At 62.2% G+C, this 27353-nt stretch overlaps 4 protein-coding genes across 5 annotated transcripts; 2 read left to right on the top strand and 2 right to left on the bottom strand.

The window, feature by feature from the left end:
- Nucleotides 1-657: 657 nt before the first annotated feature.
- TEX52 (testis expressed 52) lies at nucleotides 658-3574 on the top strand. The gene is made up of 3 exons (XM_029054384.2): nucleotides 658-719; nucleotides 1028-1602; nucleotides 3056-3574. Exons 2-3 carry the CDS (start codon nucleotides 1028-1030, stop codon nucleotides 3384-3386), a joined length of 906 nt encoding a protein of 301 aa, XP_028910217.1. The 5' UTR covers nucleotides 658-719; the 3' UTR covers nucleotides 3387-3574.
- A 1070-nt stretch (nucleotides 3575-4644) lies between these two features.
- NRIP2 (nuclear receptor interacting protein 2) lies at nucleotides 4645-9551 on the top strand. 2 transcript variants are annotated; one of them, XM_029054387.2, is made up of 6 exons: nucleotides 4645-5725; nucleotides 6753-6878; nucleotides 7565-7647; nucleotides 8002-8117; nucleotides 8285-8337; nucleotides 8572-9551. In XM_029054387.2, the coding sequence occupies exons 1-6, from the start codon at nucleotides 5573-5575 to the stop codon at nucleotides 8689-8691; spliced, it is 651 nt and encodes a 216-aa protein (XP_028910220.1). In that variant the 5' UTR covers nucleotides 4645-5572; the 3' UTR covers nucleotides 8692-9551. The 2 variants fall into 2 exon arrangements, with proteins under 2 accessions (XP_028910220.1, XP_028910219.1); XM_029054386.2 differs by having other exon boundaries at nucleotides 4647-5725; nucleotides 6750-6878.
- On the bottom strand, nucleotides 9184-16146 carry ITFG2 (integrin alpha FG-GAP repeat containing 2). Its single transcript, XM_029054382.2, has 12 exons — nucleotides 15971-16146; nucleotides 14006-14101; nucleotides 13711-13752; nucleotides 13311-13488; nucleotides 12711-12850; nucleotides 12442-12584; nucleotides 12125-12222; nucleotides 11953-12006; nucleotides 11708-11799; nucleotides 10694-10811; nucleotides 10360-10533; nucleotides 9184-10183 (listed from the first exon to the last, which is right to left on the bottom strand). The coding sequence occupies exons 1-12, from the start codon at nucleotides 16064-16066 to the stop codon at nucleotides 10086-10088; spliced, it is 1329 nt and encodes a 442-aa protein (XP_028910215.1). The 5' UTR covers nucleotides 16067-16146; the 3' UTR covers nucleotides 9184-10085.
- Nucleotides 16147-20452: 4306 nt separating this feature from the next.
- FKBP4 (FKBP prolyl isomerase 4) lies at nucleotides 20453-25215 on the bottom strand. The gene is made up of 9 exons (XM_029054501.2): nucleotides 25053-25215; nucleotides 24393-24535; nucleotides 23922-24039; nucleotides 23653-23809; nucleotides 23461-23551; nucleotides 23237-23320; nucleotides 22901-23086; nucleotides 21479-21721; nucleotides 20453-21136 (listed from the first exon to the last, which is right to left on the bottom strand). Exons 1-9 carry the CDS (start codon nucleotides 25159-25161, stop codon nucleotides 21026-21028), a joined length of 1242 nt encoding a protein of 413 aa, XP_028910334.1. The 5' UTR covers nucleotides 25162-25215; the 3' UTR covers nucleotides 20453-21025.
- Nucleotides 25216-27353: the final 2138 nt, after the last annotated feature.

Consider the following 27353-nt stretch of genomic DNA (forward strand, 5'->3'; position numbering starts at 1 on the left):
TCGGCCTGGTTTATGCGGGAAGCTGGAGAAAAGGGGCTCCATCAATCTGTGGTATTTATTGAGTACTTACTCCGTTCACAGCACCACGCGAAGCGTTTGCAACAGAAATAATAGAGTCGATCTCTGGCCACCAGGAGTTTACAGCCTAGAGGGGGAAACGGACAGTAAAATAAGTTACAGGTGAGGGAAATGGCAGGGTATAAGGATAAGGATTCAAGTGCCTTGAGGTGGATATCAAAGGAAGAACATAGGTAAAGGGGCAGTTGTGGACCCTGTTCAAGTCTCCTCCTGTGACTTGGCCACAGGAGGGCAGAGGGGCAGGATGAAGAGGAGGTCAAGGTAAAGAATGGAGGATCGGCGAATCTGGGGTGACCCCAACAGTGTTTTAGCTTCCCGGTCCTGGTAGTTATAGTTGTTTACCGGCCTGGGCTTCCTCTTTGGAGGAGGCGGAGGGCAGACTGATCGAGCGGCCAGAAGCCCGCGAGGTGCGGGGAAACTCAGGACCGGGGCTCCCGGGACAGCTTGGTCCATTCAGGGGCCAGGGCAAAGAAGGCCTCAGACCTCCCCGCCCCTTCATCTTCTGCGGGGTGAAGGTGAGGGATCTGTTGTCGTGGCAACCGCCACCAGCAAACAATGGGGTCCCGGCCCCACTGCTCGGCAGAGGCTCCGTGAGGAGGGAAAGCAGCTTCCGTGCACCCAGACCGGCCTCGGCCCAGCAGGTGGGCACCTCGGCCCAGAACGGAGGAGCCCCTCCCCGCCCCAACGCTCTGGTGGAGCCCAAAGGCATTGCCTCTGCACCGCCAGGCCAGAGTCCACGGGAATCTCCCAGAGGGTGGGGACGGGGGTTCTGGTCACTGCCCTGCTCCTTGGCCAGGTGGCTGGTGGTGATTGCTGGAGTCTGGCAGAGCCAGGAGAGATCCCAGCCTGATGCAGCAAGGGGGAGCCCAGCAAGGGGGGGACTCCTGGGAGATCAAGAGGTGGAGCAGGGATGCCACCCTCCTGAGCTCCTCCTGCCCTTCTCTCGCAGATGAACTTGGCTCGCAGCCCTCTCCCCAGGGACCCCCCATGTGTCCAGCGAGAGTTCCTGTACCCCAAGCTGCATCTGGGGCTCCCCGGTTTCTCTCCTCGCCCCTACCATCAGCTGGTCCTGCGGGGGCCGCCCTGCACCAGCATCAAGAGCCAGGTCCGCCAGTGCCTTCGTCGGCACTGGCAGGAAGAGCCCGGCCGGGCCACGACGGGCAACCCCACGTGGCTGGATCGCCGCCTCCTGCCCCCCATCTCCCCGGCCCAGCCCAACTGGCTCCGTGACGGCAAGGGGCCAAACTGCCTGCAGGGTGGGGCCGGGAGCTGCGGGGCAGTCAGCGGGGAGGGCACCCCCCCGGCCCGGGTCGCCGTGCCTCCCCCTTCCCGGCTAGCGCCCCACACCTACCTGCAGTTCATCGCCACCCAGCCCCTCTTCCTGGACCCCAAGAGGAAGGAGCAGGTGGTGACGCAGATGCTGCAGGAGCTGCGGGAGGCCGAGAAACTCAAACTGAGGACGGCGGGGAGGGTGCCCCCGCTGGACCCCAAGGGCCGCAACCGGCAGCCCGGGAACTGCAGGCGGTGAGGACCAAGGGGCCCTCTGAGGGTGCAGCTTGTGCTGGGGAACGGCTGGGGCCTCCCCCTTCCCCCCAAATAAACCCTGGCCACTCCCTCTCCTCTCCCCCCCACATGACATTCAGAAGGCTGCCTCTCCTCCCTCTAAAACCCAAGCGACTCTCCCCTCCAGCGCCGCGACACCCAGTGGATTCCTTCCCCTCCCCAACATGACACCCAAATGACTCTGCTCAAACATTCCTGCTTCCCACAAGAAATCTCCCCACTCCATGCTGGAGTGGCTTGTGCCCCAACTCACCCCGGACCCCAAAAACCCATGGCGGGAGGGAAGGTGGGAGAGGCCGGAGGCCCCAAGTTCCCACCCTCCGAGTTCTCCGAAGTCAGCCTCCTTGTCTCTCCTCAACGACCGGACTGAGCTTCGACTGGTTGATTGACTGAGGAGGGGGGAGAGGGACGGAACCAGGAAGAAGATGGGAAAACTTTCACCAATTAATGACAGCCCTGTTGGAGGGGTGAGCGGGGGCGGTTCCTACAGAAGCGCTCTGGGCACGTCACTCCCCTCCTCAAAAACCTCCAGTGGTTGCCTATCAACCTTCGCACGAAACAATAACTCACTCTTGGCTTCAAAGCTCTCCGTCACCTTGCCCCCTCCTACCTCACCTTCCTTCTCTCTTTCCACTGCCCACCCTGTACACTCCACTCCTCTGCCGCTCACCTTCTCACGGTCCCCCGTTCGCGCCTGTCCCGCCGTCGACCCCCGGCCCACGTCCTACCCCTGTCCTGGAACGCCCTCCCTCCTCACATCCGCCAAACTCACTCTCTTCCCCTCTTCGAAGCCCTACTGAGAGCTCACCTCCTCCAGAAGGCCTTCCCAGACTGAGTCCCCCCTTTCCCTCTGCTCCCCCTCTCCTCCTCCTCCACCCTCTGCTCTTCCCCCTTCCCCTCCCCTCAGCACTGCGCTCATTTGTATATATTATTACCCTATTTATTTTGTTAATAAGTTGTATATCTCCTTGGTTCTATTTATCTTGATGAGGTCTTGTTTTTGTTGTGCTCTGTTTTGCTTTGCTGTCTGTCTCCCCCGTTTAGACTGTGAGCCCGTCACTGGGCAGGGATTGTCTCTATCTCTTGCCGAATTGTACATTCCAAGTGCTTAGTACAGTGCTCTGCACATAGGAAGCGCTCAATAAATACTATTGAATGAATGAATGAGAAAGTTGAAACTATTAGCCCAAAGGGAGAGATTGGATTATTTAAGGGTTTCGATTATCCATGACCCCTACTCTGCTCGCCCCTCCAACCGTGGAAAATCGAGAATGGACTATAAACGCCAGGCCAATGCCCTCACCATATCACAACCAAAGCTTCTGTCTGTTCCAGTTCTTACTCATCCCGGGAGAGTGGGCCGACGGAGAGTTCCCTGAAAGGTCAACCTCCCCCCGCCCGCCTCTCCCTGCAGGGACCCGTTCCAGGAGGTGTCGGTCAGCAGCCAGCGTGGACCACCGGGCCTCCAGCTGCAGCCCACCCGGCTCCCCGGCCTGGCGTCCGACCGCAGCACGAGGCAGAAACCAGCGCGACAGCAGAGCATCCCCTGGAGCTCGGTCGTAGTGTGGCACTACCCGTTGCTGGCCCGCAACCGGATGGCTTCCCGTGTGGCGGCCGCTCGGTTGGGCGGCCGGGCCCGGGGGGCTGGGCGGAAAGGGGGCCCAGGACAGCCTAGTGCCACCAAGCCTCCATCCCCCAAGGCCCTCCACACCCTGGAGAGCCTGGGACCCGCAAATGACTCCTGATCTCTTTGATCTCCCTGCCTCCGGGCCAGGACCAGAGAGAGTGAAGTTAGGGGGGCTGCCAGGGATCATTTCCAACTTGGCCTGGCCTGGAACTGGGGGTACACGTGGGGCAAGAGGAAGAGTCCGCTCCTACCGCCCGCCCCCAGCCCCGCCCCTCAGTTGGTAGATAAAGGCTGGATGAGGTGTAATTTAGGGGGACAGTCCTGTAATGTGTAGAGTTGGTGGGAGGCGGGGCTGGGCCAACAAGACTGGAGGGGATGGCTGGAGGGTCAGGGGCCCCCGGGGAGGGAAAGCCAGGCTGGAGGAGGGGCCGGGGGCCTTCCCCGCCCCTCTTGCCCAGCTCCCTTGGGGTAAGAGTGACTGTGGGGCTGAAGAGGCCCAAAAAGGCCCACCGGCTCCTCTCCCCACCCCGGGGGGTGGAGCCCCCAGGCTCCGGGACAGCAGGGCATGCAAGGGAAAAGGGTTAGCATTGAGCATCGAGCATAGGCACCATGGTAACAGACACGAGGGTCCCCTTGTTTCTCCCCACCTCCACCACCTCCATCACCACATGCATATGAAACTTAACCAGGAGCAGTGAGTCAGGGCAGGCGAGGCAGGAGCAAGGTAGAGGCAGCATGGCCTTGTGGATACAACCCAGGACTGGGAGTCAGGAGACTTGGATTCTAATCTCACTCAATTGCCTGCTATGGGACCTTGGTCAAGTCGTTTAACTTCTCTATGCCTCAGTTTTCTCCTCTGTAGGATGGAGATTCAATGCCTGTTCTCCCCCTTGGACTGTAAATCTTGTTTGGGACAGAAACTGGGTTTGACTTGATTGCATCGTGTGCATCCTGGTACTTAGTACAGCGATTGGCGCCTAGTCAAAGCTTAATAATTATTTCCAATAATAATAATAATATTAAGAGGACCCAGGTGCCTCGACTCCCAACCCAGGGCTCTTTCTCCCTTCTTCTCATCCTCCTAGAACCCAGAGAAAGATACCCAGTGAGGGAGAGGGAAGACCGAGACTTAAACCCCACCCTAAGGGGACCAGAGGATTCAGCACAGTCAGGGCAGGAGGTGAGATTGGAACCCGGCTTCCCTCACTCTCCTCTGCGACTCCAGGCCTGCCGCCTGTGGAAATTTTTTGACCTGGAGTCCTGGCGTCCCTTCTGCGGAAGAGAGGGGCGAGGGAGGAAGAGAGGGTGGGGCCGGGCGGATACAGAATGGGGATGAGGGGGACTAGGGAGGAGGTGGATTTGAGTATGGAAGCGGAGAGAGAGGACAGGAGAGGGAGAGGTTGACTCCCAGCTCAGTTGGGGGACTCCAGGGCCAGTGGGGCTGCCTGGAGGAAGGAAGGGGTCTGGAGGTGGAAGGGCAAGGGGGCACTGAGGCTGGCAGGTAAGCCAAGGGTCAGAATAGGGTGGCAACGGGGCACGGAGACAGAGACCTGGCGTTATTCAGCCTCCCCCTCACCTCCGCCTCTATAGGAATCCGGGCCCTCACTTAACTGCTGTGACCCCCTGCCCTTCCATGCTAATTCCGCGGAGGCGAGGGGACCCCGGAGGGACTCCCCGTCCACTGGGGCGGGAGCAGGTGTTAAACCTAAAGCGATTGGAGTTGGGGGTGGGGGACCCCGACTCCAGGCTTACCCTCTCTTGCTCTTCCAGTCCATCCCAAACTGACGCTCCCACCCGCCGGGGGTCGAGGAGTCCCTCCTGAGGAGTTTTCAGGCCCTCGGCCGGACTCCAGCCCGAGCCGGTCCTGGGTTAGCCCGGATTAAGGCCTGGGGAGCCGCAGCCCGCTAAGCTCCCGGACACCTAAAGTCACCATCCCGCACCCTCCCGTTAGCTGTGCGGGGGTCGGCCCGGGTCTCACCGACCCCGACCCCGCTCGCTGTCCCCACCGGCTCCTCCGGAACCTCGTTCTCCCCGCCCCCACCCCAGGCCCCCTCTACCGCAAGCTCTGGAAATTGCCGTATGATGCGGCTCTTCCCCACGTCCCTTATTTCTTTCCTCGTCCCTCCTGCTCCCGGCGGCCAGGGATACGAGGAGGGAAAGCGGGTGGGAGGGGAGAGGAGGACGGGGACGTCAAGAGAGGCAGCAGGAGGGAAAGGGGAGGCTGCGTGAAAGTGAAGCCGCTAGGGCCGAAACAGGGAGCCGGAGACGAGGGGGTGCGGGGGACCCCGCTTCTCTCGAGGGGCCATGAGCGGCGGGGAGGCCCCGGGGCCCGGACCCCGACCGGCCCTTCTCAGCCAGCAGCGACGGCTGAAACAGGCCAGTCGCTTCGCCCATCAGGACTCGGCCGACCTGCTTCCCCTGGACAGCCTCAAGAGGCTGGGCACGTCCAAGGACTTGGTGAGACTCCCCTCCGTCCCCGTCCCCCCGCCTCGGCCCCCAACCCGCCTCCCCTCACTCCGAGGAGATTCCGCCTCGGCACGTCTCCCTGGATCCTCCCCCGAATCCCGGTTCCTAGACCGCACTCCAGGGGACCCGGACGACGGGGTGTGGAGCTTGGGACCCAGAGCTGGAGGGGGACGGGACGGGGGGCGAGGGGAGAGGGAGAGGCTGGCTGCCTCTTCGCTGGGCCCGCGGGGCAGGGACGGGGGCAGAAGCCGAAGGCAGGGCCGGAGGAGAGGAGGAAGGTTTAACTTAAACCGTGGGAACCACACTCCCGGGGGTCGGGGGGGGGGGGGGTCCCTTGGACATCCCCCCCCCCAACTTCACTTTCCACTGGCCGCCCGCACACTCCTAACACCCCGGGGGGATCCCGACCTCTTCTTTGACGACACTGGTCAAGTGGGACCGCCCCCTCCCCGAGGAGTAGGGGCTGTGGGCCGGGAAGGTGGCCGGGCCCCGTGGGGGGGCAGGGGGTCAGACCAGGCCTGGGGGTGGGGGAAACGGTGCGGGGGGGAAACCTGCATCCCACCGAGAGGTAGGGAGGGCTGCGGGGAGGGGATAGGGGCCTGTCCCGGCGGCCTTCTGCCCTTTCCCAAGTCGGGCTCCCCTGCGGAAGGACCGGCGGGCGGGCCCGGAGCGGACCTCATTAAAGATCAAGGAATATACTACGTCAGCTGTGGCAACGGAGCGGGAAGTGAGAGGGAGGGAATCCCGGCAGGAGCCTCAGCTCCAGGGACGCGAAAACAAGGCCCCCGCCCACCCCCCTGCCCGCCGAGACCCTCCCACGCCGTTACAGGGGCCCCACCGGGGAGACCCCTCCCCACCCACACATTCACACACCCAACCCCTGAGGTCAAGCGGTTCTTCAGACCGGACCTTTCCCCCCCTGGCCCGAGCACCGAGCTGAGGGAAGGGGGGCAGGGGGGCAGGGGGGCGCCTCGCCCCCGGGCCCCTGACCCCCAGCCCCTTCCCGGGGAGCCAGCAGCCGCACAGTGTCATCCAACGTCGACTGGAGGGGGACCTGAGCCGTCTGCGTACCGACTGTCCACCGCCGCGGGGCCGAGGCCGGAGTCCGGACGGGGAGGCGTCCGCCCTGCTGGTCCACTGCAAGGTGAGGGGCCACGCATGCTCCGTGGGCCTGCTCCCATCCCCCCACCCCCGGAGGGCTACACTTTGAGCGTCCCGCTCGGCCCCCGTCCGGTCCTGCCCTCTTAGAGCCCGGGCTTGGGAGTCAGAGGTCATGCGTTCTAATCCCCCCTCCGCCACTTATCAGCTGTGTGACCTTTGGCAAGTCACTTCCCTGGGCCTGTTGCCTCATCTGTAAAATGGGGATGAAGACTGTCAGCTCCACGTGGGACAACCTGATTACCTTGCACCGCCCCCTCCCCCCAGCGCTTAGAACAGTGCTTGGCACATAGTAAGCGCTTAACAAATGCCATCCTTATCATTTCTGTCCCTCGGGGTGCCGGTGGACAGGAGGGGGCGGGTGGAAGGGAGAGCCGGACGTCCCTGGGGACCCCCGCGTCCCTCAACGACCCCGTTGCCGGCCCGCTTCGGTCCTGACACGATTCCCACCCCCCAACTCTGGTTCCCCCCTCCAGTGCCTGAATCCCCTCACCCCGTCCTCCCCTCCCTTTCTCCTCGCCCTTCGGCCGAGGGCCTGCAGCCTCCCCCCCGACCCGGGATCCTGGTTCCAGGCCCCCTCCCCACCCGAACCCGACTCGGGGAGGGGCCCCCTGGGTCCCTTCCGTCCCCCGCGGTGGCTCGTTGGGCCCATCCCGTTCCCCCCTCTTCGAGTGCGGGCAGCAGGGCTTGACGGCCGCGGTGGACACAAGCATCCCGCACAACTTGGTCTCCGCGGACTGCCTCCGGCGCCTGGGGTAAGCGCTGGGGACCGTCGGGAGAGTGGTGAGAACGGGAAGGGCTGCGGTTCCCACCTTTCATCTGCCCCTCCCTTCCGCGTCCCCCTGACTGGCTCCCTTTGCTCTCCCCCTCCCCACAGCGCTTATGTATATATCTATAATTTTTTATATCGATGCCTGTTTACTTGTATTGATGTCTGTCACCCCCCCCCACCGTCCGCCCCAGACCGTGAGATCGCTGTGGGTAGGCATGGTCTCTCTTTATCGCCGCGTTGTACTTTCTAAGCGCTTAATACAGCGCTCTGCACTCTGTAAGCGCTCAATAAATACGACTGAATGAATGAACTGTCGTTCGCCCACCTCGGTTCCCAGGCTGGAGGAGCCACCCCCGGGAGGAGACGCGCTCCCCGCCGAGACCCCTCCCCGAATGGAGCAGCTGGAGCTGCAGTTGGGGCCGGAGACGGTGGTTTGCTCGGCTGTGGTAGTCGGTGAGACCCTTGCCCACTCACCCAACTTCTCCTCCAGGCTGGGCCCGCCCCCAGGTCCGGTGCTAGCCCAGGCCCTGGACCCCATCCCGGAGGCTAGGGGGGCAGGGCCGGCCGGGATCGCTCCCTCCTTCCCTGGACACCCCCCCTCCCTCTCTCCTCTCCCTTAGAAGACGACAGCCCTGAGCTCCGCCTGGGACTCCGGACGCTGCAGGCGCTCAAGGTAAGGCCGGGGCCGGGCAGCTGCGAGCAGAGCAGGGGAATCTGGAGCCCCGGGTCCCGCTTTCTCAGCTCCCGTCCACCGGGGTCCAGTCCCTCCAGGTCCCGGCCCTGCCTCAACCTGCTCCGGCCCCCCGATGAGGGGCTAGCGGCTCGGCTGAGCAGGGAGGGGGCCGTCCCTTTCCCCCGGGTCACCTCCGCTCACCGAACGGTCCTCCTCCCCCCCTCTGTCTGCCAGTGCTGCATCGACCTGGAACGCGGCGTCCTGCGGCTTCGCGGGCCCTGCCCGGACCTGCCCTTCTTGCCGGGCCGCCGGGAGCCGGGCCCGCCCCCACCTTCTGGGGACACTGGGCCGTAGTGGGGATCTTCCCCCACCCCTGCCTGCTTCCTAGGGGAGGGAGCAGAAAGAGGAACAGGGACAGCGTCTCTCCTCCCGGTCTATACCCCCCACCCCCCTCACCAAAGCCGCCCGAGGTCGCGACTAGCACAGTAGGGAGGCTAGAGCAGGCTGCCGCCCCCCGCCTCGTCCTCCAGGTGCCACTCGGGGATCACTGTGCTCTCCCTGCCCCATCCTCCACTGCCCCCACCTGCCGGCCAAGAGGCTGGGGGGTGGCCCACCTGTGGTTACCAGCCCCCCAGGCTTACTTCGCCTCCCCTCTCCCACCCCCAACAGGTGAGAACGGACCCGGGTCTGTTCCTTCTCACGGGCCCTGGAGTGCCGAGCTGGGGGCGGGAGGGGAGCGGTCCGCCCCTCCTCTGAGGCTCCAGCCCTCAGGTCCCTGCTCCATCCCCTGGGTAGTTTAGCCTCGGCCAGGATTAGCTCTTTACCCAGGTAATTCAGACCCCTGACTCTTGGGCCTCAATTTATTAGGATATTTTAGACAAACAGAAAGAGGTTTGCCCTCTCCCTACAGTGGGTCCGGGCCCAGTCCAACTGCAGGGGGAGGAGTGGAAGGAGGTGGGGAGCGGCCTACCTCTGCCCCCCACACTGGTCTCGGTGTATTTCAAAAGAGCGCAGCTACCCTGGACCCCCTCAGACGCTCTGTCCCTCCCTCTGAGCATGGGCGGGGAGGAGGTTAGGGGACCAGGGTGCCTAACATACTGTCCCCCACCCAGTTGGTTTCTCTAGCTTGAATTCCCCATGTCCTCCTTCCCTGTTACTCCACTGCCTCTCCCCACCCCAGCTGCCTTCCGTTCAAATAAATGCTGTTTTCTCTAGCTTCCATTTGCCGACCTCCCGCTGGGAATCTGCCCCCCGCCCGCACCTCACACCCTGCACTAAGCCGAGATGGGTTGGGATAAACCGTCCTGGAGGTTTATCCTTCTACAGTGACAAAAGACCCCAGTGTATTCAACGGCTACGCCCAGCACTGTGCTCAACATGACACCGTTCTTTGACCAGATGGGGCTCTCAGTCTGAGGGAGGGCAGGGACCTCATCCCCATTTTACAGATGTGGAAACTGAGACCCAGAATAGTTAAGGGTCTTGTGAGGTCCCCTGGCAGGCCAGCCTGGAGCCTGGGTTCCCTGCCTCCCAGCCTCGAGCACTTTCCACCAGGTACAAGTGGTCCTTCTACAGGCCTGGTTCGATGTCTTTAAATGAGGGGTGGGGTCCAGCTGGGGCTGGAGGACCACAAGCGCTCTCTCAGCCTGCCTCCTGAAGCCCTGCCCCCAACCCTGGGCCCCAGAGGGGCTCCCTTCACCCCCCCACCCTGCCCCTCACCGGCGATGCCTCTCGCCGGGGATGTCCGGCTAGGAGGGGGCCTGCGGGCTGGGCGGCAGCAGGGGCAGCTGTGGGCTGTACAGCGTGCGGTGGATCAGGGCTCGGACTGCAGAGGTATCATCAGGATCTGTACAAGGAAGAGGCTACTGGGGGGTGGTCTCCCTTGTACTCATTGACCCCCAGGTCCCCCGGGCCCAAGCACCGCCCTACAGCTCCCGTGACCTCCCACCCTCAGTGATGCTCAGCCTCTCCAGCCCCCAGCCTTCCCTGAGGCTCAGCTCCCCCGGCCCCCCGGGCACTCACCGACGCCCAGCTCTTGCAGCAGCGGGCGGTAGCCCGGCTCTGCTTCCAGCACTTTCAGCAGGTTGGTGGATTCCATGCGCTCCAGCAGCACATCCCAGTACACGTAGATCTTCTGGTTGAAGCTGACGTACACCAGGCACGGGCTGTTGCGGGCCCCTTTGCAGGCGTACAGGCCTACGGAGGTGCAGGGAGAGGTCAGAGGGTACCAAGGTCCCCTGGAGACGGGTTGAGGGGCAGGATCGACCTTTGCCCCCGATCGTTGACTGAGAAGGGCCCCTCTGAAGGGCCACGATCTTTGGGCCGGATCCCCGGGGGACAGGGGAGGCTTGCTCACCTGCACAGAAGGCTCGGACATTCTCATCCACTTGGAAGCGGGATACGGTGCGGTTGTGGTCGATTATGTAGGTCTGCCCGTCCCAGGCACAGGCCACCACCTCCTCGTACCCGTTGCCCTGGGGCGGGGGAGGGGGAGCTCAGGTCACTGGCTTGTGTTGACTGGATGGTGACTCTGGGGTGGGCTGTGGACCGCAAGACAGCGCTGCAGCGGACGGCCACCGGCTGCCCATCCACCGAGGGCTCTGGGTAGCTCCAGCTCTGTCCCTCAGAGGACCTCCCAGAGGGGAGTGGGGTGACAGGCTGAACCCTCTACTCACTTGGGCTATGGGGTGGGAAGTGGACAGCTAGGGGAGTGTAGTGGAGAGGTAATAAGGATCTCAACGGGGCACACAAGGTCAATCCATCACTCAGTGGAATTTTCTGGGCATCCCCAAGCACCAACTTCGTGCACAGTGTTGCACTGGGCATCCAGGAGGGTTCATCAGAGGTCAAAGGCTTGGGCTCCAGCCTCAGGGAGCCGACCGTTATCGTCTCCTTTCAATGCTGGAGTAGGGCGGCCCAGGACTCTCCACAGAGGAGCAAGAGGAGGCCATGGGAAAAACATGCAAAATAGTAACCGGGGCTCACAGCCGCCATCAGCCAGAAGCCTGGTCCTCCCCACGCAACTCCGCTCGAGCCCACTAACCTCCAAGGTCCAGCCAGGGTGCAACACCTTGGCCTGCACCGGGGGCAAGCGAGTGGGAAGAGAAGGAAGAGGGAAAGGGAGGGATAGCGCACCTATGAGGGGACCTGTTTCCCACTCAGAATGGACTGGTTCCGACATGCTGACAGGCGAGGGCACGGAAGGGGAGTAATCAAGGAGGAAGGCCTGGAGCGGGGGGAGGAGGCGGAGGATCTTGATGAGGGGAAGGAAGGGGGTGGGAGCCAGAGGTTAAAGGGATAAGGACATCCATGGGAGAAGGGCCTGGTCCGGGGGTGGCGGGCAGGATAGGAGCCGGGTCCACCCCCTTACCGTGACGTCCAGCTTCTCTAGGGCAAAGAGCTGGTGATCCACCTGGACTGACCAGAGCAGCTTGTCCGGTCCCTCCATGAGCTTCAGCGTCCCTGTGTGGAGAAGGTTCAGGGGGTCAGTGATACTGGCCCCGGCTGGCCGCTACCCTGCCTCTCTGAGTCAGCCGTCACCTCACCGCCCCAGTTCAGCGATCACCTGCTCCTCGAGCCAGTGGTCACAAGGTGGGCCGGCGAGGGTCTACTCACCGTCCAGTGTGCAGAGTGCAAAGAGTCCCGGCCCACTGCTCTCGGCGCCGTGCCCTGTGGGGACAAGAGTGGATGGTGGAGAGGGCCGGGCTGGCCCCGCACAACTTCTCCCCCTCCCCCTTCCTCCCGCCCCAGACCCCCTGCCCTCTGGCCGCCTTCGCCCCCTCCTCACCCCTCCCGAGGCTGCCCACCAAGTGGGTGGAGACGTTCTTGTTGTGGATGCGTCCGGAGGTCTGGTGCGGGATCACATCCCGCGGGGCGGAGGGCTCCCTGGGGAGGGGACGGTGGAGGCGTGCTGCTCTCTGCTGGGGAGGCGGCAACGCATGCAGGCCGCCTCCACCCCCCTGCCCGGAGTCGCCTGGACACTGCGGGAAGGCACTACCCGCATCCCCCCCGGGTCTTAGCACCGAGGGGAAGCGCTGCGTTGGACCAGCACCTGCTCCAACGCCCCACTTCTCCATCCCACCCAGCCTGGGGAAGCAGCCTCACCGGCTGCCCTCAGGGGGGGTGTCTGGGAGGGCCGGGGTCCCGGAGCCCCAAGTGACCAAGAGCACCGCGTAGGCACAGCCGGGCTGGGACACCATCAACTCCGGGGTCCCCTGGCGTCCGGGAGTCACCTGCAGACTGTCCACCTGCGGCGGACAATGCCCAGGGACCGGTGGTTGGGGATGGCCAGGCCGGGAGTGCCCACAGCCTTCCCCGCAGGTCGCCGCAGAACCCGGACCTCGGGGCTCCCGGGGCTGCCGCCCAAGGCTTACCTGACCCTCCAGCACCCACTTCTTGAGCGCCACCAGCTGCCCTGCCAGGTGCTCTGTGCCCTCTGCCGTGGAGTCCCAGCGGAAAGCTCGCACCACACGGTCTGTGTAGCCCACCACTAGCTCGTTGCGGCCGTCCCCGTCTGCTGCCCGGGAAGGAGGGGTCAGCCGTGATCCTCCCCGCCACCCACGGCTCCTGTCCCTCAGTGTCAGTGGGCTTGGAGACACTCACGGATGGATCTAGTCCGCAGCACCCACCGGGGAGGTCAGTTTAGTCCCAGGGCTCTCAGAGAAAGGGCACATCCAGCATCTGGTCACCGCTCTGGCCAAGGGTCCGCCCTGCCAGCCACTTGCACAAAGCAAGCAGGCGTGGGGCGACTGCCTGAGGGGCCAGCTCCCACACCCACGCTCGTCCCGGAACCTGCTATCCTTGCACCCTGCTCCAATCCTACTCCCCATATCTCCCCCTGGGCTGGGCAGCAGGAAGATGGTGAAAGAGCCCTCACGCCTGCTGGAAAATGGGACAAAGTCACCCCTCCCCACCCTCTACCTTCCCCATCCCCCTAATGACCGTAGGGCTAAAACCCAGGGGGCCGTACCCACCAATATCACTGATGAGCACGACCTTGGTGTTGGCCAGGATATGCTGTTTGTGGACCGGTCTGTGCTCCTCCCCAGCCGTGGCCGCCACGTCGTGGTGCCCGGGGGGGTCTGAGGTCTTGCCGGGCGTCAGGTCAAAGAGGTACAACCAGCCCTCGGCCCCCAGCGCCACCACCAGGTTCTGGGAAAACCAGTGGGTGGAGGTCTGGGGCCTGGAGTGGGGATGGAGGGGCCCAAGTAGGGAGGGAAGGGTCGGGGTGGGGAGGATGGGGGGAGGGGGGGTGTCCGAGTTGGAAATTTGGGAAGTCTGGAGTGGAGACAGAGCGGAAAGAGCCCTGAGGCTGGGACTGTCGCCCCCACCCTCCACCCAACCGTGAGGCCACGGCAGAGGAAGTGCTCTTACCTTCCCTCGGTTGCATACGTCTCCTACCCCGACACAGGTCAGCTGTGAGAGATTTGAGGAGGGGAGGGGAGACACACACCTGACTTTCAGGGACACAGGGGATGAAGACCCTGATCCTCCCCAGCCCTCCCCTCCCAAGAGAACTCATTTTACAAGCCAGGAATAAGGTTGCGGGCCACTGGGGTCCCTATTTTCCCCCACCCAGGGGAGCACGTTGGACTGGGCAGGGTTAGGGGAAAGGTAGTAGGGAAAGGGGAGAGGCAGCCGAAGCCCCAGCAGGAGGGAGCGTGCTCACCATTCCCTGGCAGGCGCAGGTCACCCATGGCCGTGTCTCGTCGCTCTTGTACACAAACAGTTTCCCGGTGGTGTCTCCGACCACCAGCTCGTTCAGCTGCAGGGGACAGGGAGAGGAGAGAAGATGAAGTTGAAGAAGGCGATGATGGGGCTGAAAAGGACAGGCAAGTGGCAGGGCAGAGATTAGAACCCAAGTCTCTGACACCCAGTTCCACAGGGCCAGTTTCTCCCTCTTTGACTGTGATCCCCATGCGGGACAGGGACTGTTTCTGACCTAATGTACTCTTCCAAGCACTTAATAAGCTGCTCTGCACATAGGAAGCACTCAATAAATACCACTGATTGATGCTGCATTTGTCCATCGCTTACCATAGTGCTTGCCGCATAGTAAATGCCCAATAAAAATAATCATTATTATTATTATTAGAAGTAGGGGAAAAGGTTAGGGCCTGGGCAAGCTGAAGGGATGGAGGGGGAGAGTGAACGTGAGAGACGAGACCTCCAGTGCGCAGGGCTGGAGGGGGTAAAGGTCACACTGCCAGGGGTGGGCGACCGAGGAACAGGAAATTGGGGAATAATAATAGTAATAATAATTATGCTATTTAAGGCCTTACTATGTGCAAAACACATTTCTAAGCACTGGGGTTCATTCATTCAACAGTATTTATTGAGCGCTTACTATGTGCAGAGCACTGTACTAAGCGCTTGGGATGAACAAGTCGGCAACAGATAGAGACAGTCCCTGCCGTTTGACGGGCTGGAGAAGTAGCATGGCTCACTGGAAGGAGCCCGGGCTTGGGAGTCAGAGGTCATGGGTTCTAATCCCGGCTCCGCCACTTGTCAGCTGTGTGATTCTGGGCAAGTCACTTCACTTCTCTGTGTCTCAGTTACCTCATCTGTAAATATGGGGACTAAGACTGTGAGCCCCACGGGGGAAAACCTGATCACCTTGTATCACCCCTCAGCGCTTAGAACAGTGTTTTACACATAGTAAGCGCTTAAGAAATACCATCATTATTATTATTACAAGGTAATCAGGTTGCCCCACGTGGGGCTCACAGGCTTCATCCCCATTTGACAGGTGAGGTCACTGGGGCACAAAGAAGACGTAGTCAAGCCCCTCCCCAGCCCCCCAAGCGTGGCTCAGTGGAAAGAGCCTGGGCTTGGGAGTCAGAGGTCATGGGTTCGAATCCCAGCTCTGCCACTTGTCAGCCGCGTGACTGTGGGCAAGTAACTTCACTTCTCTGGGCCTCAGTTCCCTCATCTGTAAAATGGGGAGGAAGACTGTGAGCCTCACGTGGGACAACCTGATGACCCTGTATCTCCCCCAGTGCTTAGAACAGTGCTCTGCGCATGGTAAGCGCTTAACAAATACCAACATTATTATTTTTAAAATGGGGATTCACTGTGAGCCTCACGTGGGACAACCTGATGACCCTGCATCTCCCCCAGCGCTTAGCACAGTGCTCCGCGCATAGTAAGCGCTTAACCAATACCAACAGTATTATTATTATTATTAAAATGGGGATTTACTGTGAGTCTCATGTGCGACCACCTGATGACCCTGGATCTCCCCCAGCGCTTAAAACAGTGTTCTGCACATAGTAAGCGCTTAACCAATACCAACATTATTATTATTATTATTAAAATGGGGATTCACTGTGAGCCTCACGTGGGACCACCTGATGACCCTGTATCTCCCCCAGCGCTTAGAACAGCGCTCTGCACAGAGTAAGCAAATACCAACATCATGATATTACTAGGGCAGTCTCAAGGCGCCCTGATGCTTTGTCTGCCTATTTCAGGCTACCAATAAAGTTATTGAAAAAAAATGCAGCAGGAGGGCGCGCATGCGCAGCTCCGAAGGCGGCTTCCTGCCCGTCCCTTTTCCGGGTCACTGCGCATGCGCCACGCTGCCGCGGGGAGGGGGGAGCTCTCAAACGTCTGCGCATGCTCCGGCCCCTACCGTATCGTTGTCGACGTCCCCTAAGCAGATGGCGTGCGGGAAGAGGCTGCCGCTGAACTCCAGAGCCACGCGCTGCACGTAGCTAACGGACCTCATGGCGCCCCCGGAGCCCCACGGCTTCCCTTGGCGTCTCTCTCTCCTTCTTTCCCTCCCCGGACCGCCCGAGCGGGAAACACTTCCGCTTCCGGTCCCTTCCGCCTGGCGTCACCATAGAGGAGAAGACGCTCTAGCCGGAAGTCCTCCGGGCTGGAAACCCCGCCCCCTCCCTCGGCCTTTCGCTTGGTCCCCGCCTCCCCATCCGTTGCCATAGCAACCAGCTCCCGGGAGGTTGGACGAGGGCCGGCTGCAAGGGAGAACTGACATCCCTTCCCTCCCCGGGGGCTCACGCGATACTCCAGTGGAGCTGAAAAGCATAAGAATAATAATTTGGTATTTGTTAAGCCCTTAGTATAATAATAATGATGGTATTTGTTAAGCGCTTACTATGTGCAAAGCGCTGTTCTAAGCGCTGGGGGGATACAAGGTGATTAGGTTGTCCCACGTGGGCCTCACGGTCTTGATCCCCATTTCACAGATGAGGTAACTGAGGCCCAGAGAAGTTAAGTGGCTTGCCCAAAGTCACACAGCTGACAAGTGGCGGAGACGGGATGTGCCAAGCACCGTCCTAAGCGCTGGGTAGATACAAGGTCATCAGGTGGTCCCACGTGGGGCTCACAGTTTTCATCCCCATTTTCCAGATGCACCGAAAAGTTAAGTGACTTGGCCCAAGTCACACAGCTGATAAGTGGCGGAGCTGGGATTAGAACCCACGACCTCTGACTCCCAAGCCCGGGCTCTTTCCACCAATGGGACCCCCCACCCCCCTTCAGGCCCCACGTCTCCCCACTGCTCCTTCCTAGAGTCCTGGGGCAAACCCGCACCCCATCCTTGGGACATCCAGGTCTTGGTTCAGAATGCTTGCGTCCGTATTCTACCCAGGCAGTTCTGGGATCCTCCCACCCTCCGTCCATTTTTCCCTTCTGCCACAAATAATAATAATAATGACAATGGCATTTGTTAAGCGCTTACTATGTGCAAAGCACTGTACTAAGCACTGGGGAGGTTACAAGATGATCAGGTTGTCCCACGTGGGGCTCACAGTCTTCATCCCCATTTTACAGATGAGGTAACTGAGGCACAGAGAAGTTAAGTGACTTGCCCTCAGTCACACAGCTGACAAGTGGCTGAACCGGGATTCGAACCCATGACCTCTGACTCCCAAGCCCGGGCTCTTTCCACTGAGCCACGCTGCTTCTCTAAATGCAAAGCTTCTCACAAAGCCTTCCCTATTCCAGAAGAGCTGTGGAGGAGCTGGGGTTCTCATCACCCCCCCACCCCGGATGCATTTATGCAAATATTGAGTTCTTTTTTCCCCCATTGATTCGATCATTCAGTTGTATTCATTGAGTGCTTACTGTGTACAGAGCACTGTACTAAGCACTTGGGAAAGTACAATACAGCAGTAAACATTCCCTGCCCACAATGAGCTCGCTATAGCAGGCGTCCAACCCAGCATTCTGAACACAGTAGGTACCCAATAATGTTTTTAACGGTGATGAGTGTGATGAACTCCCCAAACCCAAGCTTCTTAGGAATAACTTGGCTGGATTGGGACTGGCCGGCCCTGTGTTCCTGGGTCATCCCCTGACCTGTCCAGTGAGCCTGACTCCATTCATTCAATAGTATTTATTGAGAGCTACGTGCAGAGCACTGTACTAAGCGCTTGGAATGGACAAATCGGGAACAGATACAGTCCCTGCCCACTGACGGGACTCGGCCTGTGACTCGTCCTATCGCACTTGAGCCTTTGCCCTGGACACTGACTTGGGCAGAGATGACTGTTTGCTCAGGGCAGCCATTGTTTACTGCGCTGAGTTAACTTGAGGACATCATGAGTCGTCCACCCTGGCCGTGACATCGGAGGGGCTCCGTGGGCAGATGGAGGGAAAACAAATGGTGGGAGGGCTACTCTCAGAGCTGCCGGGGCAGAGAGGAATCTGTCCACCGAGGGGTCCAGGAAACCCAGATTACTGTGCGGGGGCATCCTTGGACGAGCTGCAGCCCCACTCCTCCGAGGACCTCTTTTCCCTGTCACACCTGGGACTGCGCAGCCAGCCTGATGGGTTCAGAGTCCCTGGAAATGCTCTGGACGGGTTCTAGGGAAGCTGTTGCTCCAACGCGTAGGTTCCCAGGTCCAGGTTGGTCTCTCAGGAGCTGGCACTCTGCGGGGGGTCACTTCGCACACCCTGCCATTTTAAACGGTGGCTCCAAGGCACCACAACTCCACCAGTGTCTGACCACCAACCCCCGTGACACCTGGAAACACCCTGTTAATTGCAAATGGAGCCTCCAAGGCTCTAGCATTATCAGTCCAGCAGCCCCGAGGGGCTCCAAGGACAGCGGTCCATGTGGTTTTGGATCTCTGGTAGCAAGTCAGAGGAGAAGGGGAATACACGTCCCTTGTTCTTGTGGTGTGACTGATCCAGTAGGTCACGGGCTGGAGAGCAGAGTCTCTCCCAGCTCCTCCCAACCCTCTCGCTTTAATATGTTGGCTTCCTCCATTTCCAAGGGTCCCCTCCCCCTGTTCTTAGATCACTCCTTGCATCAGAGCCTTGGCTACTGAGGTGCTGCCTACCCCCCGCCCCCACCGCCCCGTGGCCACCTGGTCATTCCTGGTGGCAAGGGGAGGAGGGACTTTGGCCTGTGGGTTCTCTGTTGGCCCACGGCACCCTCAAGCAGACGGAATGGCCACGGCAGCGGTGCCAGCCTGAACCAGGCTGAGCCAGCCAGGGCCGGGCTGCTCAGAGAGGGAACAAGCGCTTCAAAGTTCTCGGTCTAAGCCCGGTGCACCGCTTCCTCTCCCCGCCCCCACCAGACCGCCCACCCCAGTGGCCGGTGACATTTACAAAATCCCAGCCCCCACCCCCACTCTGAGGCTCGGACGGAGAGAGGGCCACGATAAAAGGCTTCCACAGGGGGCCCGGGGTTCCAAGGGTAGACCCGTGGCCTAGTGGAAAGAGCACAGGCCTGGAAGTCCTAAGGATGTGAGTCTGCCGCTTGACCTTGGGGCAAATCACCTAACTTCTCTGTGCCTCAGTTCCATCATCTGTAAAATGAGGGATTAAGACTGTGAGCCCCATGTGGAAGAGGGACTGTGTCCAACCCGATTATCTTGTACCTACCCCAGTGCTTAGGCACATAATAAGCACTTATACACAGTTAGTAATAATACCTTCCCATCACCGTGGGGGTGCACTGACAGCCCCGGCTTCGAGGGAGCGGTGCACTTGCCTATCTGGTCTGCAAATATGCCGGGAGAATCGGCACACCACGTGAGACCAAAAACCTGGGCTAGCTTTTTGGGCCGGAGTTAGAGGGGGCACGACTGGATTGGAAGCTACACGGCCGGGAGAGCTGTGCCCAGTCGACAGGGGTGGAACTGCTCTTCCTAAAATCACCCGGCCCACCCCTGAAAGAGCAAGGGCACCCCCTGACTGCAGCTGGAGGGGGTCGGATTCGGATCAAACAGCAAGAAAATCCCAGAAGAGGGTGAGCAGTCATCGTGCTGTATGTTCGGCGTTCGCTAGGTGCCAACCACCGTACTAAGGACTCGGGCAGATACACGATAATCTGATCGGATAGAGTTGAGCCCAGGAAATCTGTTCCCACGGGAAGCTGTGCAACCAGAAACATGAGCAGGGCCCAGTGGGGTTGGGACAGATCCATGAATTGAGTGTCCACGCTGGGGTCACTGGGGAAGAGTTGGGGATGGAGGGGGGGCAGTTAGGGGTGTTGGATGGTTTGTGCTGGTCACTGGGAGAGTCGGGGTTCGATGGTCTGTGCCGGGGCACCGTGAGGGTCGGGGAGTGAAGACGAGGGGTGAAACTGGTGCCATGGCCTTAAGTGGCTGGAGAAGACACTGGTCAGAGCGGGCCAGGTCAGGGGACGAGAGCGGAAATGCTGCGCGGTGCCCCTCGTTGGGCAGTCGGCCCTGCGGATGCGGACGGGCCCGGGCTCCGTGCCTCTTCCAGATGCCCACCCTCCGGCCAGCTGAACCCACTCCAAGAGACAACCTGCACCAGATACCCCCGACCCTGCTGGGAGGGGAACATCACACGGGGCAAGGGACCGGGCTACGCCCAATGCCAGCTGGGAGCCCGGGGCCATTGGTCCAGTCAGCCATCCATCCCCACCTCAGTGCTCTGCCTCCATCGGGGGACAGTGGTTCGGAGCGGGGGCCGACCGCTCGGTGGGTTGCTCTGGTGTCCTCGGGCCCGAGCAGGGTCAGAGCGAGAGGGTCACCCTCGATCGTTACGGCCTGGGCCACGTTCCCATCAGGACGGGGACGCCCACCCAGCGGGGGCCCGAGGGCCCCGCCCCGCCCTCCGCCGCCACCCACTCCCTGGAGCCCAGCCGGGAAGGAGGCTGGACCGGACGCCGGTGTTCTGGTTTCCGCTTTATTGCTCAAGCGTGGATTGGAGTGGGGAGAGGCAGCTTTGGCTCTGCTCCAGGTGTAGGGGGCGGGGGGTGGGGACGGGCACAACAAGCACCGGGGAGGGGAGACGCGCTCACTGCAGCCACAGAGGGGACCCCCGAGGCACCCGCTGCAAGGAGAGGGGAGAAGGGACACCTATCATCAGGTGCTATGCTCTCACCTGTCATCCGCACCCCTCACCTTCACGGAGGCCGCACCGGGGGCGGGGGGGTCTGAGGGTCCTTCCCGGCCCACCGTCTTCACCCTGACCCAAGACCCCCGCCACCGGGGAGAGTCAAGCCGCGGAGAACAAAATAAATTAACATTCCGTGATCCGAGCCGGAGGGTCCCCGGCCCCCCTCCCGCCATCCACGGCCCGTTCCCGCACCCTGCCCCGCTCCTCTGGCCCCCGCCCCATGCCACCGTCTGCCGGATAGAAAAATAAAGGTCTAATTCACTGGAAATTCTTCAGATTTTACAAAACTAAGAGGGCGTGGGGAGGAGGAGAGTGGGCAGAGGGTCCGGGGTGGGGGAGGGGGTGGCTACGCCTCGGTCCCGAGGGGCTGCTGTGTTGCTGCCACGCCGTTTTGCTTGTTGTCCTGCACGTTGGCGTCTGGTTGCTGCCGCTCTCCTGCTGCCACTGCCACCTCCGGCTGTGGGGGGACCGGGGACTGCTTTCAGGGGGGCCCGCTCCCCAGGGGAGTCTCGTCAAGACCTCCACCCCCCGCCCCCCCCCCCGAGCAGAGGCCAGGACCCCCCGCAGCCCGGCCCGGGGCACGGGGCCACTCCGTCAGCGGGTGAGGGTGGCCCGGCCCCGTCTCCCAGGCAGCAAGGCCACTCCTCCGAATCCCCGGGGGCCGGCCGGCGCGGGGACCGGCCCTACCTCACCCGCAGTCCAGTCAGACAGCCCTCCCCCGCCCAGGCTGGCCTCCCAGCGCCGCTCCCGGGGGCCGACCCCTGCTCCTCCCCGCTGTGCGGGGTCTCCCGGCACCCACTTTGCTCTCCCTCTCCGCCGCCAGCCTCTGGAACATGTTGGCGTAGAGCTTCTTCTCACGGGCATGCTGCTCACGGATGCGCTGCAGGCAGATGGCCAGCTGAGCCCGGGCCGCCTTGTTGCCAGGGTAGAGCTGCAGGACCTTCTGGAAGTCGTCCCGGGCCAGCTCCAGGTCGTTCACGGCCAGCCGGGCCTCTCCCCGCCGGAACAAACCCTTCTCGTTGCTCTGGTCCAGTTCTAGGGCCTGGGGGAGGGGAGTAAAGGGGAGTGGAGAGTCGGGAGGGGCTCCGTTCGGAGTGACCCACCCGGGGCACCGAGCCCCAGTTGAGGCAGCGGGGAGGGTGAGGAAGGGGGACTGGAGCCTCTAGACTAAGCTCGCTGTGGGCAGGGACTATATCTACCAACTCCGTTGTATTAGACTCTCCCAAGGGCTGAGTTCAGCGCTTGGCACACAGTAAGTGCCTCTCTCTCTCTGAGCCCCCTCCACACTGATAGCCTCAGGCCTGTGCCCTTCGGCGGAGGGGGTGCTCCTCTGGGACAGTCGCAAATTTGGTGCCGCTGAGGACCCTTCCCTATCATTGATTCATTCGGTCGTATTTGTTGAGTGCTTACTGTGTGCCGAGCCATGTACTAAGCACTTTGGGAGAGTAAAATGTAACAATAAACGGACACGTTCGGTTTATCTGCCCCTAAGGCCACTTCTTAAAAATGGTATTTAAGTGCTTACTAGGTGGCGGGCACTGTACTAAGTTCCGAGGTAGAGACAAGCCAATCAGGTTGGATACAGTCCCTGTCCCACATGGGGCTCGTAGTTTTAATCCCCCTTTTATGGGTGAAGTGAGATGGAGAGAAGATAAGTGAACCGGCCAAGGTCACACAGCAGACAAGTGGCAGAGCAGGAATAGAACCCAAGGTCCTTCTGACTCCCAAGCCTGTGCTCTAACCACCGGGCCACGTTACTTATTCTCGAGGGTAGAGATCCCGTCTGTTAACTCTACTGTCCTCTCCCAAGTATTCAGTCCAGTGCTCTTCACCCAGTAGACCATAAGCTCCTCAAGGGCAGGGATCATGTCTACCAGTCCTACCGAACTCTCCAAAGTGATGAATACGGTGCTCTGCACAGAGTAGAAGCTCAGGTTTCCTGCATCTGCCCATCCTTCCCAGCTCTCGCCTCCTCCGGGCTGGATGGCTACAGTAGCCTCCTCCTGGCCTCCCGGCCTCCAGCCTCTCCCCCTGCAGTCTGGCCAGTGGCACACGGCTGCCACGTCGTCCTCCCAAACCCCCGTCGGAGCACAGCCCCTCTTCCTGGCCTCACCCGCCCAACAGAAACCCCCGCCGGCTGCCAACAACTCAGCCCTCCGCCGGCCGACTCCGTGCGTGCCCGCCGCACCCCAGCTCGCACCCTCCTCCTCATCGCCCCTACCTTGTGGCAGCTGTCCAGGGCGGCCGAGAAGTCCTGCAGCTTCAGGTGGCACACGGCCAGGTTGAGGTGGGCGGCCAGCCGCAGCCCCTGCGCCCGAGCCCCGTCCTCGGCGGAGAAGGCCGACTCGTACTCCAGCCATGACACGATCTTCTTGTACTGCACCACCGCTCGCTTGTACCGGCCCTCCTGGGGGGTTGGAGGGGAGGGGGAGGTGGTCGTCGGATTCAGGATCAGAGAGCTGTCGCCAGCGCCTCCGCCAGCCCACCAGCCACGACCGGCACGACCCCGGCACAATCCCTCCCCCAACCCCCTCGACGTTCCGCCCCCCCCGCTCACCTTGAAGTACTCCGTGCCCCGGTCCTTGACGATGGTGCTCTGTTCCAGCTTCTCCTCCACGCTCATCTCCCAGTTCTCCTTGGTCTGTCCATGCCGGGAAGGGACAACCCGTCACTTCCGGGGCCTCGCTGGGCGCGCCGGGAGTCACGGGGGGTCGGAGGGAGTCACGTGGGGCCGGGAGGGAGGGGAATCGGGGGGCACCTCACAGCTCTTTCTCCCTTTACCTTCTCAAAGCTCTTGAGCGTCACCTCGTACTGGAGTGTAGCGTTTGGAGGGATCTGGAACTTCTCCTTGCCCGCGAGGCCGAAAGCGTAGCTGCTCGAAAAGGGTCCTGGATCAGCCCCGGGGGTGGGGCCGCCCCTCCCCTCGGCCTCGTCCCATCCTCCCCGCAACTTCTGGCCCCACGTCCCACCCACCTAGGCTTGAGGAGCAGCAGGGATTGCTCGCCCTTCTCCATGTGCTGCAGAGCCTGCTCCACCCCAGAGGGGACGTCGAAGCTCTCGCCCTCGCCGATCTCAAAGCACAGCTCCCGTCGGTCGAACACCCGCTCGCCGTGGCGGCCCTCCAGGGTGACTGGGGCGTGAGGGTGGTGGGGCAGAGACAAGGTAGGGGGTGGGGGGAGTGGGTCAAAGTCAGCCCCCTCCCACTCCGCGACCGCGATTCCGTCCCCCGCCCCAAGGCTCACTGTCCACGGTGGCGCCCTCGTTGGGCTTGGCGTAGCCCTGGCCACGTTTCCGGATCCTCCGGATGATTCCGCCGTCCTCCTCCGTCAGGTCCTCTCCCTTGAAGTCAAACAGCTCCACCTGGGGTGGGGCAAGGGAGGGAGAGGAGGGTCGGCGGCGGGATCTCCTGGTTGGGGGGAGAGGCCCACCTGACAGCCGTGCCCACCGCCCGTCGGGGTGGGAGACACGGGGCCGCCCCCCGGGCCCCGCGGGAAGAACGGCAGCCGGTTCCGCTCGACGGCAGCCTCGCCGGACGGCGTCTCCCTCAACCACCGGACCCCGGCCCTTCCCCTGAGCAACATTGTCTCCGGGCGGGCGGGGGAGCGGAGAGCAGACGGTGGGGCACTCTGCCCGGCCAAGAGGCTGAGATAAGGCCTGGCGGCCGGCCCGGCCCTCCCCCACCCTCCCGTCCGTCTGCCCCGGGCACAGCTCACCTCAAACAGCAGCGTGGTGTTGGGGGGGATCTTGGGGGGGCTCCCGGCCAACCCGTACGCGTACTCCGGTTTGCACGTCAGCTGACACACTTCCCCCAGCTTCATGGTGGCCACTCCAATGTCCCAGGCTTTGATCACCTCCTCTGAGGGCAGAGAAGGGGCAGGCTGCAGCGGGGGTCGGGGGGGCCCCGTTCCGACCCCCCCCCGGGGCCGGCACTAACCTGCAGCGGCCTTGGACGTTAGGGAAGGGGTAATCTCGGGATTGAGCGCAGGAGCTCCGGACCACGCCGGCCTCCCTGGCTGCCACCCATGGCCTCCCAGAAGGGGCTAAATACCCGCCATGATGGTGGGTGGGTGGCAGAGGGGGCTGGATTGCTCCCCACTTCCACGTAATAGGATGGGGAAAGGTGGGGAGAGAGAATCAGCAGCTTTTCAGGGTAGGTCAATAGGAGAGAGTCAGGTTTGGAGAGGGGAGAGTCAGGGGTGTTGGAAAGTCCATGCGGGGTCACTGGGAGAGAGTCTGGGATGGAGCGGAGAGTCAGGATGAGCATCTGGAAGGAGGACCAGCGCTCCGGACCAGACAGCCCCAGGGGCCACTCACTACTCTGGGACTGATGCTCTTAGCACCCTGCCCTGCGCCATGCCCTGCGCCATGCCTACCCTTGCCCAGGTCAAAGGAGAACTTGTCCTTGCGGTCCCAGCTGGAGTCAAACTTGGTGCCATCGGGCAGCCAGCCAGTGTAGTGGACAGTGACCCGATCGCCAATCATGGGTGTCTCTGTGCCCGTGCCGGTGCGCTTGATCACCTGGAGATCATATAGGGTGGGGGTGAGCCCACCACATCACCCAAGTCCCACAGGCCCGTGCCCGCTGCCCCCGTGAGCCCCAGGCCCACCACCCTGGCATGACCTCCAGTTGACCCTGCTTGCCACCTATTCAGCGGCCACCGTGCCCTCCAAGGGTCCCCGAGGGGCAGGGCCCACCCCTCACACGTCTCCGCAGTCGGCAGATGGGGGATGGCCGGGTGCGGCGGAGTTGGGAAGCGGCAATTGGGGAGAATCCAGGGCCACCCCGAGGTTTCAGGCTTTCTGAGATTGGACCATCACAAGGCAGGAGACTAGGGGAGCCCAGTCGAGGGTGGGGGTTACCTCAGGTGAATGAGCTGGGCAATCATCTTAAGAGAAAGGGTCTCCAAAGGGATCCTCGTTGTGGGGGGGGGTCCACCTTCACATGCCCCCGGCCCTTCAGAGACTCCCGCCACCCCGGGCCCGGCTTCGGTCCCCCGGCCGCCCCGTCCTGAGGCACCACACCGGCTCAGGCCTCCCGCGCCACTTGGCAGAATCTGCCAGAAACGTGAGCGTGTCTCTGGGGGTGGAGGGGACCCCTGACTCCATCCACCATGACCTGGGCGGAGGGAAGCTGGGGTCTTGGCGTCTGGCGATGGCCTCTGGGGTCCCCTCGCTTCCTCTCCGATTCCCCTGCGTAGTGCTCCGGGGTTGGGATGGGTTCTTCATAATAATAATAATGTTGGTATTTGTTAAGCGCTTACTATGTGCAGAGCACCGTTTTAAGCGCTGGGGTAGACACAGGGGAATCAGGTTGTCCCACATGAGGCTCACAGTCCCCATTTTACAGATGAGGGAACTGAGGCACAGAGAAATGGAGCGACTTGCCCACAGTCACCCAGCTGACAAGGGGCAGAGCCGGGATTCGGACCCATGACCTCTGACTCCCAAGCCCGGGCTCTTTCCACCGAGCCACGCTGCTTCTTCTCTTCATCCCCCCTCCGAAAGGCCCGGGGCTTGTGGGGTGCAAATCAGAGTCTGGGATCCCTATTCTTGGCACAAGCCGGGTTGCCCTCCCTGCATTCATTCACTCAATAGTATTTATTGAGCGCTTACTATGTGCAGAGCACTGGTCTAAGCGCTGGGGTAATAATAATAATGTTGGTATCGGTCCCAACTGTCCCACCTGCAGGACGGTCCCCTCTGGGTGGGGAGAGGTTGGAGTTCCAGAGGGGGAAATTGGGAATTGCAGATGAGGTCTGCAGCCCAGGGACGGGAATTGGGGGGCGGGGGGGGGGGGAAGTGGGGAGGGGGAGGCTTGGGAGGGGCAAGGAAGGAAGCCCAGGCTGCAGCGGCGGGAGCGAGGTGACTCTGACCCGTGGAGCAGGTCGGGGCCTCGGCGCCCTGGGGCGAGGGAGCGGGACGGCGCCCCCTTCCGGACACCGGGGGAAGGGGGCGCTGTAATGGGAGGGGGGGGGCCCGGGACTACAAATCCCGGCATGCACCGCTCTGGGGGGGTGCGGGACTGTAAGGGGGCAGCGGACTACAAGTCCCGGCATGCACCGCTCCCCCCTGCCCTGGGCGCGAGGGGGCGGCCACCGGCGTGGTGGGAGCCGGGGGAGCGAGCGCCCCCCTCTGGAGAGAGGGGCGCACGGCGGGGCGCGGGACCTCCCCCTGCCCCCCCCCCCATCCCTCTGGGGAGGTGGGGGCCCCACGTGCGGGACGGGGACCCCCCGCACGCCCCGCATCCCCGTGCAGCGACCCCCACCCCCGCCCCAGCCCGCCTGCGTGTGCAGGCTGCAAGCCGCGGCCTTCCCGAGGCCCGTGCACGGCCGGCGTTGCCCGGGGGGCGGGGGGGTCGAGCCGGGCCCGGTCCTGGGCCCGCAGGTCGACGGTGCGCGTACCTTAGCACCCCCTCATCCTGCTTGGGGGTGTGTCCACCCTCCGAGGGTCAGCGGCGCCGGCTGCGGGCTCCCCTCCGACGCCTTCATCTCCTCGGCGGTCATCACCGGCCCCCAAGGCTCTGCTCGGCAGTGGGGGGCCTGGAAGGGGGGCGTCCCGGGTGGGTGGGCCGCGCTCCTGCCTGCCCAGCGAGCACAGGGCCGGAGGGAGGGAGAGAGGAGGAGGGTTGGGAGGGGAAAAGGGGGGAGGGGAGCGGCCGGTCCCGCCCTGCCGCT

Source organism: Ornithorhynchus anatinus, chromosome X4 (genome assembly GCF_004115215.2).
Source record: "Ornithorhynchus anatinus isolate Pmale09 chromosome X4, mOrnAna1.pri.v4, whole genome shotgun sequence".
Classification (NCBI taxonomy): Eukaryota; Metazoa; Chordata; class Mammalia; order Monotremata; family Ornithorhynchidae; genus Ornithorhynchus; species Ornithorhynchus anatinus.

What these genes read in the sequence shown, in the direction of transcription:
- TEX52 (XM_029054384.2), top strand. Translation starts at nt 1,028, where the DNA reads ATGAACTTGGCTCGCAGCCCTCTCCCCAGGGACCCCCCATGTGTCCAG. An exon ending in CAGCCCGGGAACTGCAGGCG is followed by an intron (nt 1,603 to 3,055) that starts GTGAGGACCAAG and finishes CTCTCCCTGCAG; the next exon opens with GGACCCGTTCCAGGAGGTGT.
- NRIP2 (XM_029054386.2), top strand. Translation starts at nt 5,573, where the DNA reads ATGAGCGGCGGGGAGGCCCCGGGGCCCGGACCCCGACCGGCCCTTCTC. An exon ending in TGGGCACGTCCAAGGACTTG is followed by an intron (nt 5,726 to 6,749) that starts GTGAGACTCCCC and finishes CCGGGGAGCCAG; the next exon opens with CAGCCGCACAGTGTCATCCA. An exon ending in TTGCTCGGCTGTGGTAGTCG is followed by an intron (nt 8,118 to 8,284) that starts GTGAGACCCTTG and finishes CCTCTCCCTTAG; the next exon opens with AAGACGACAGCCCTGAGCTC.
- ITFG2 (XM_029054382.2), bottom strand. Translation starts at nt 16,066, where the DNA reads ATGAGGTCCGTTAGCTACGTGCAGCGCGTGGCTCTGGAGTTCAGCGGC. An exon ending in CGTGCTCATCAGTGATATTG is followed by an intron (nt 12,851 to 13,310) that starts GTGGGTACGGCC and finishes CCCGGGCAGCAG; the next exon opens with ACGGGGACGGCCGCAACGAG. An exon ending in TGTCCGAGCCTTCTGTGCAG is followed by an intron (nt 10,534 to 10,693) that starts GTGAGCAAGCCT and finishes GCACCTCCGTAG; the next exon opens with GCCTGTACGCCTGCAAAGGG.
- FKBP4 (XM_029054501.2), bottom strand. Translation starts at nt 25,161, where the DNA reads ATGATTGGCGATCGGGTCACTGTCCACTACACTGGCTGGCTGCCCGAT. An exon ending in CGAGGGCGCCACCGTGGACA is followed by an intron (nt 23,810 to 23,921) that starts GTGAGCCTTGGG and finishes CTCACGCCCCAG; the next exon opens with TCACCCTGGAGGGCCGCCAC. An exon ending in CCCTGGACAGCTGCCACAAG is followed by an intron (nt 21,722 to 22,900) that starts GTAGGGGCGATG and finishes CCCCTCCCCCAG; the next exon opens with GCCCTAGAACTGGACCAGAG.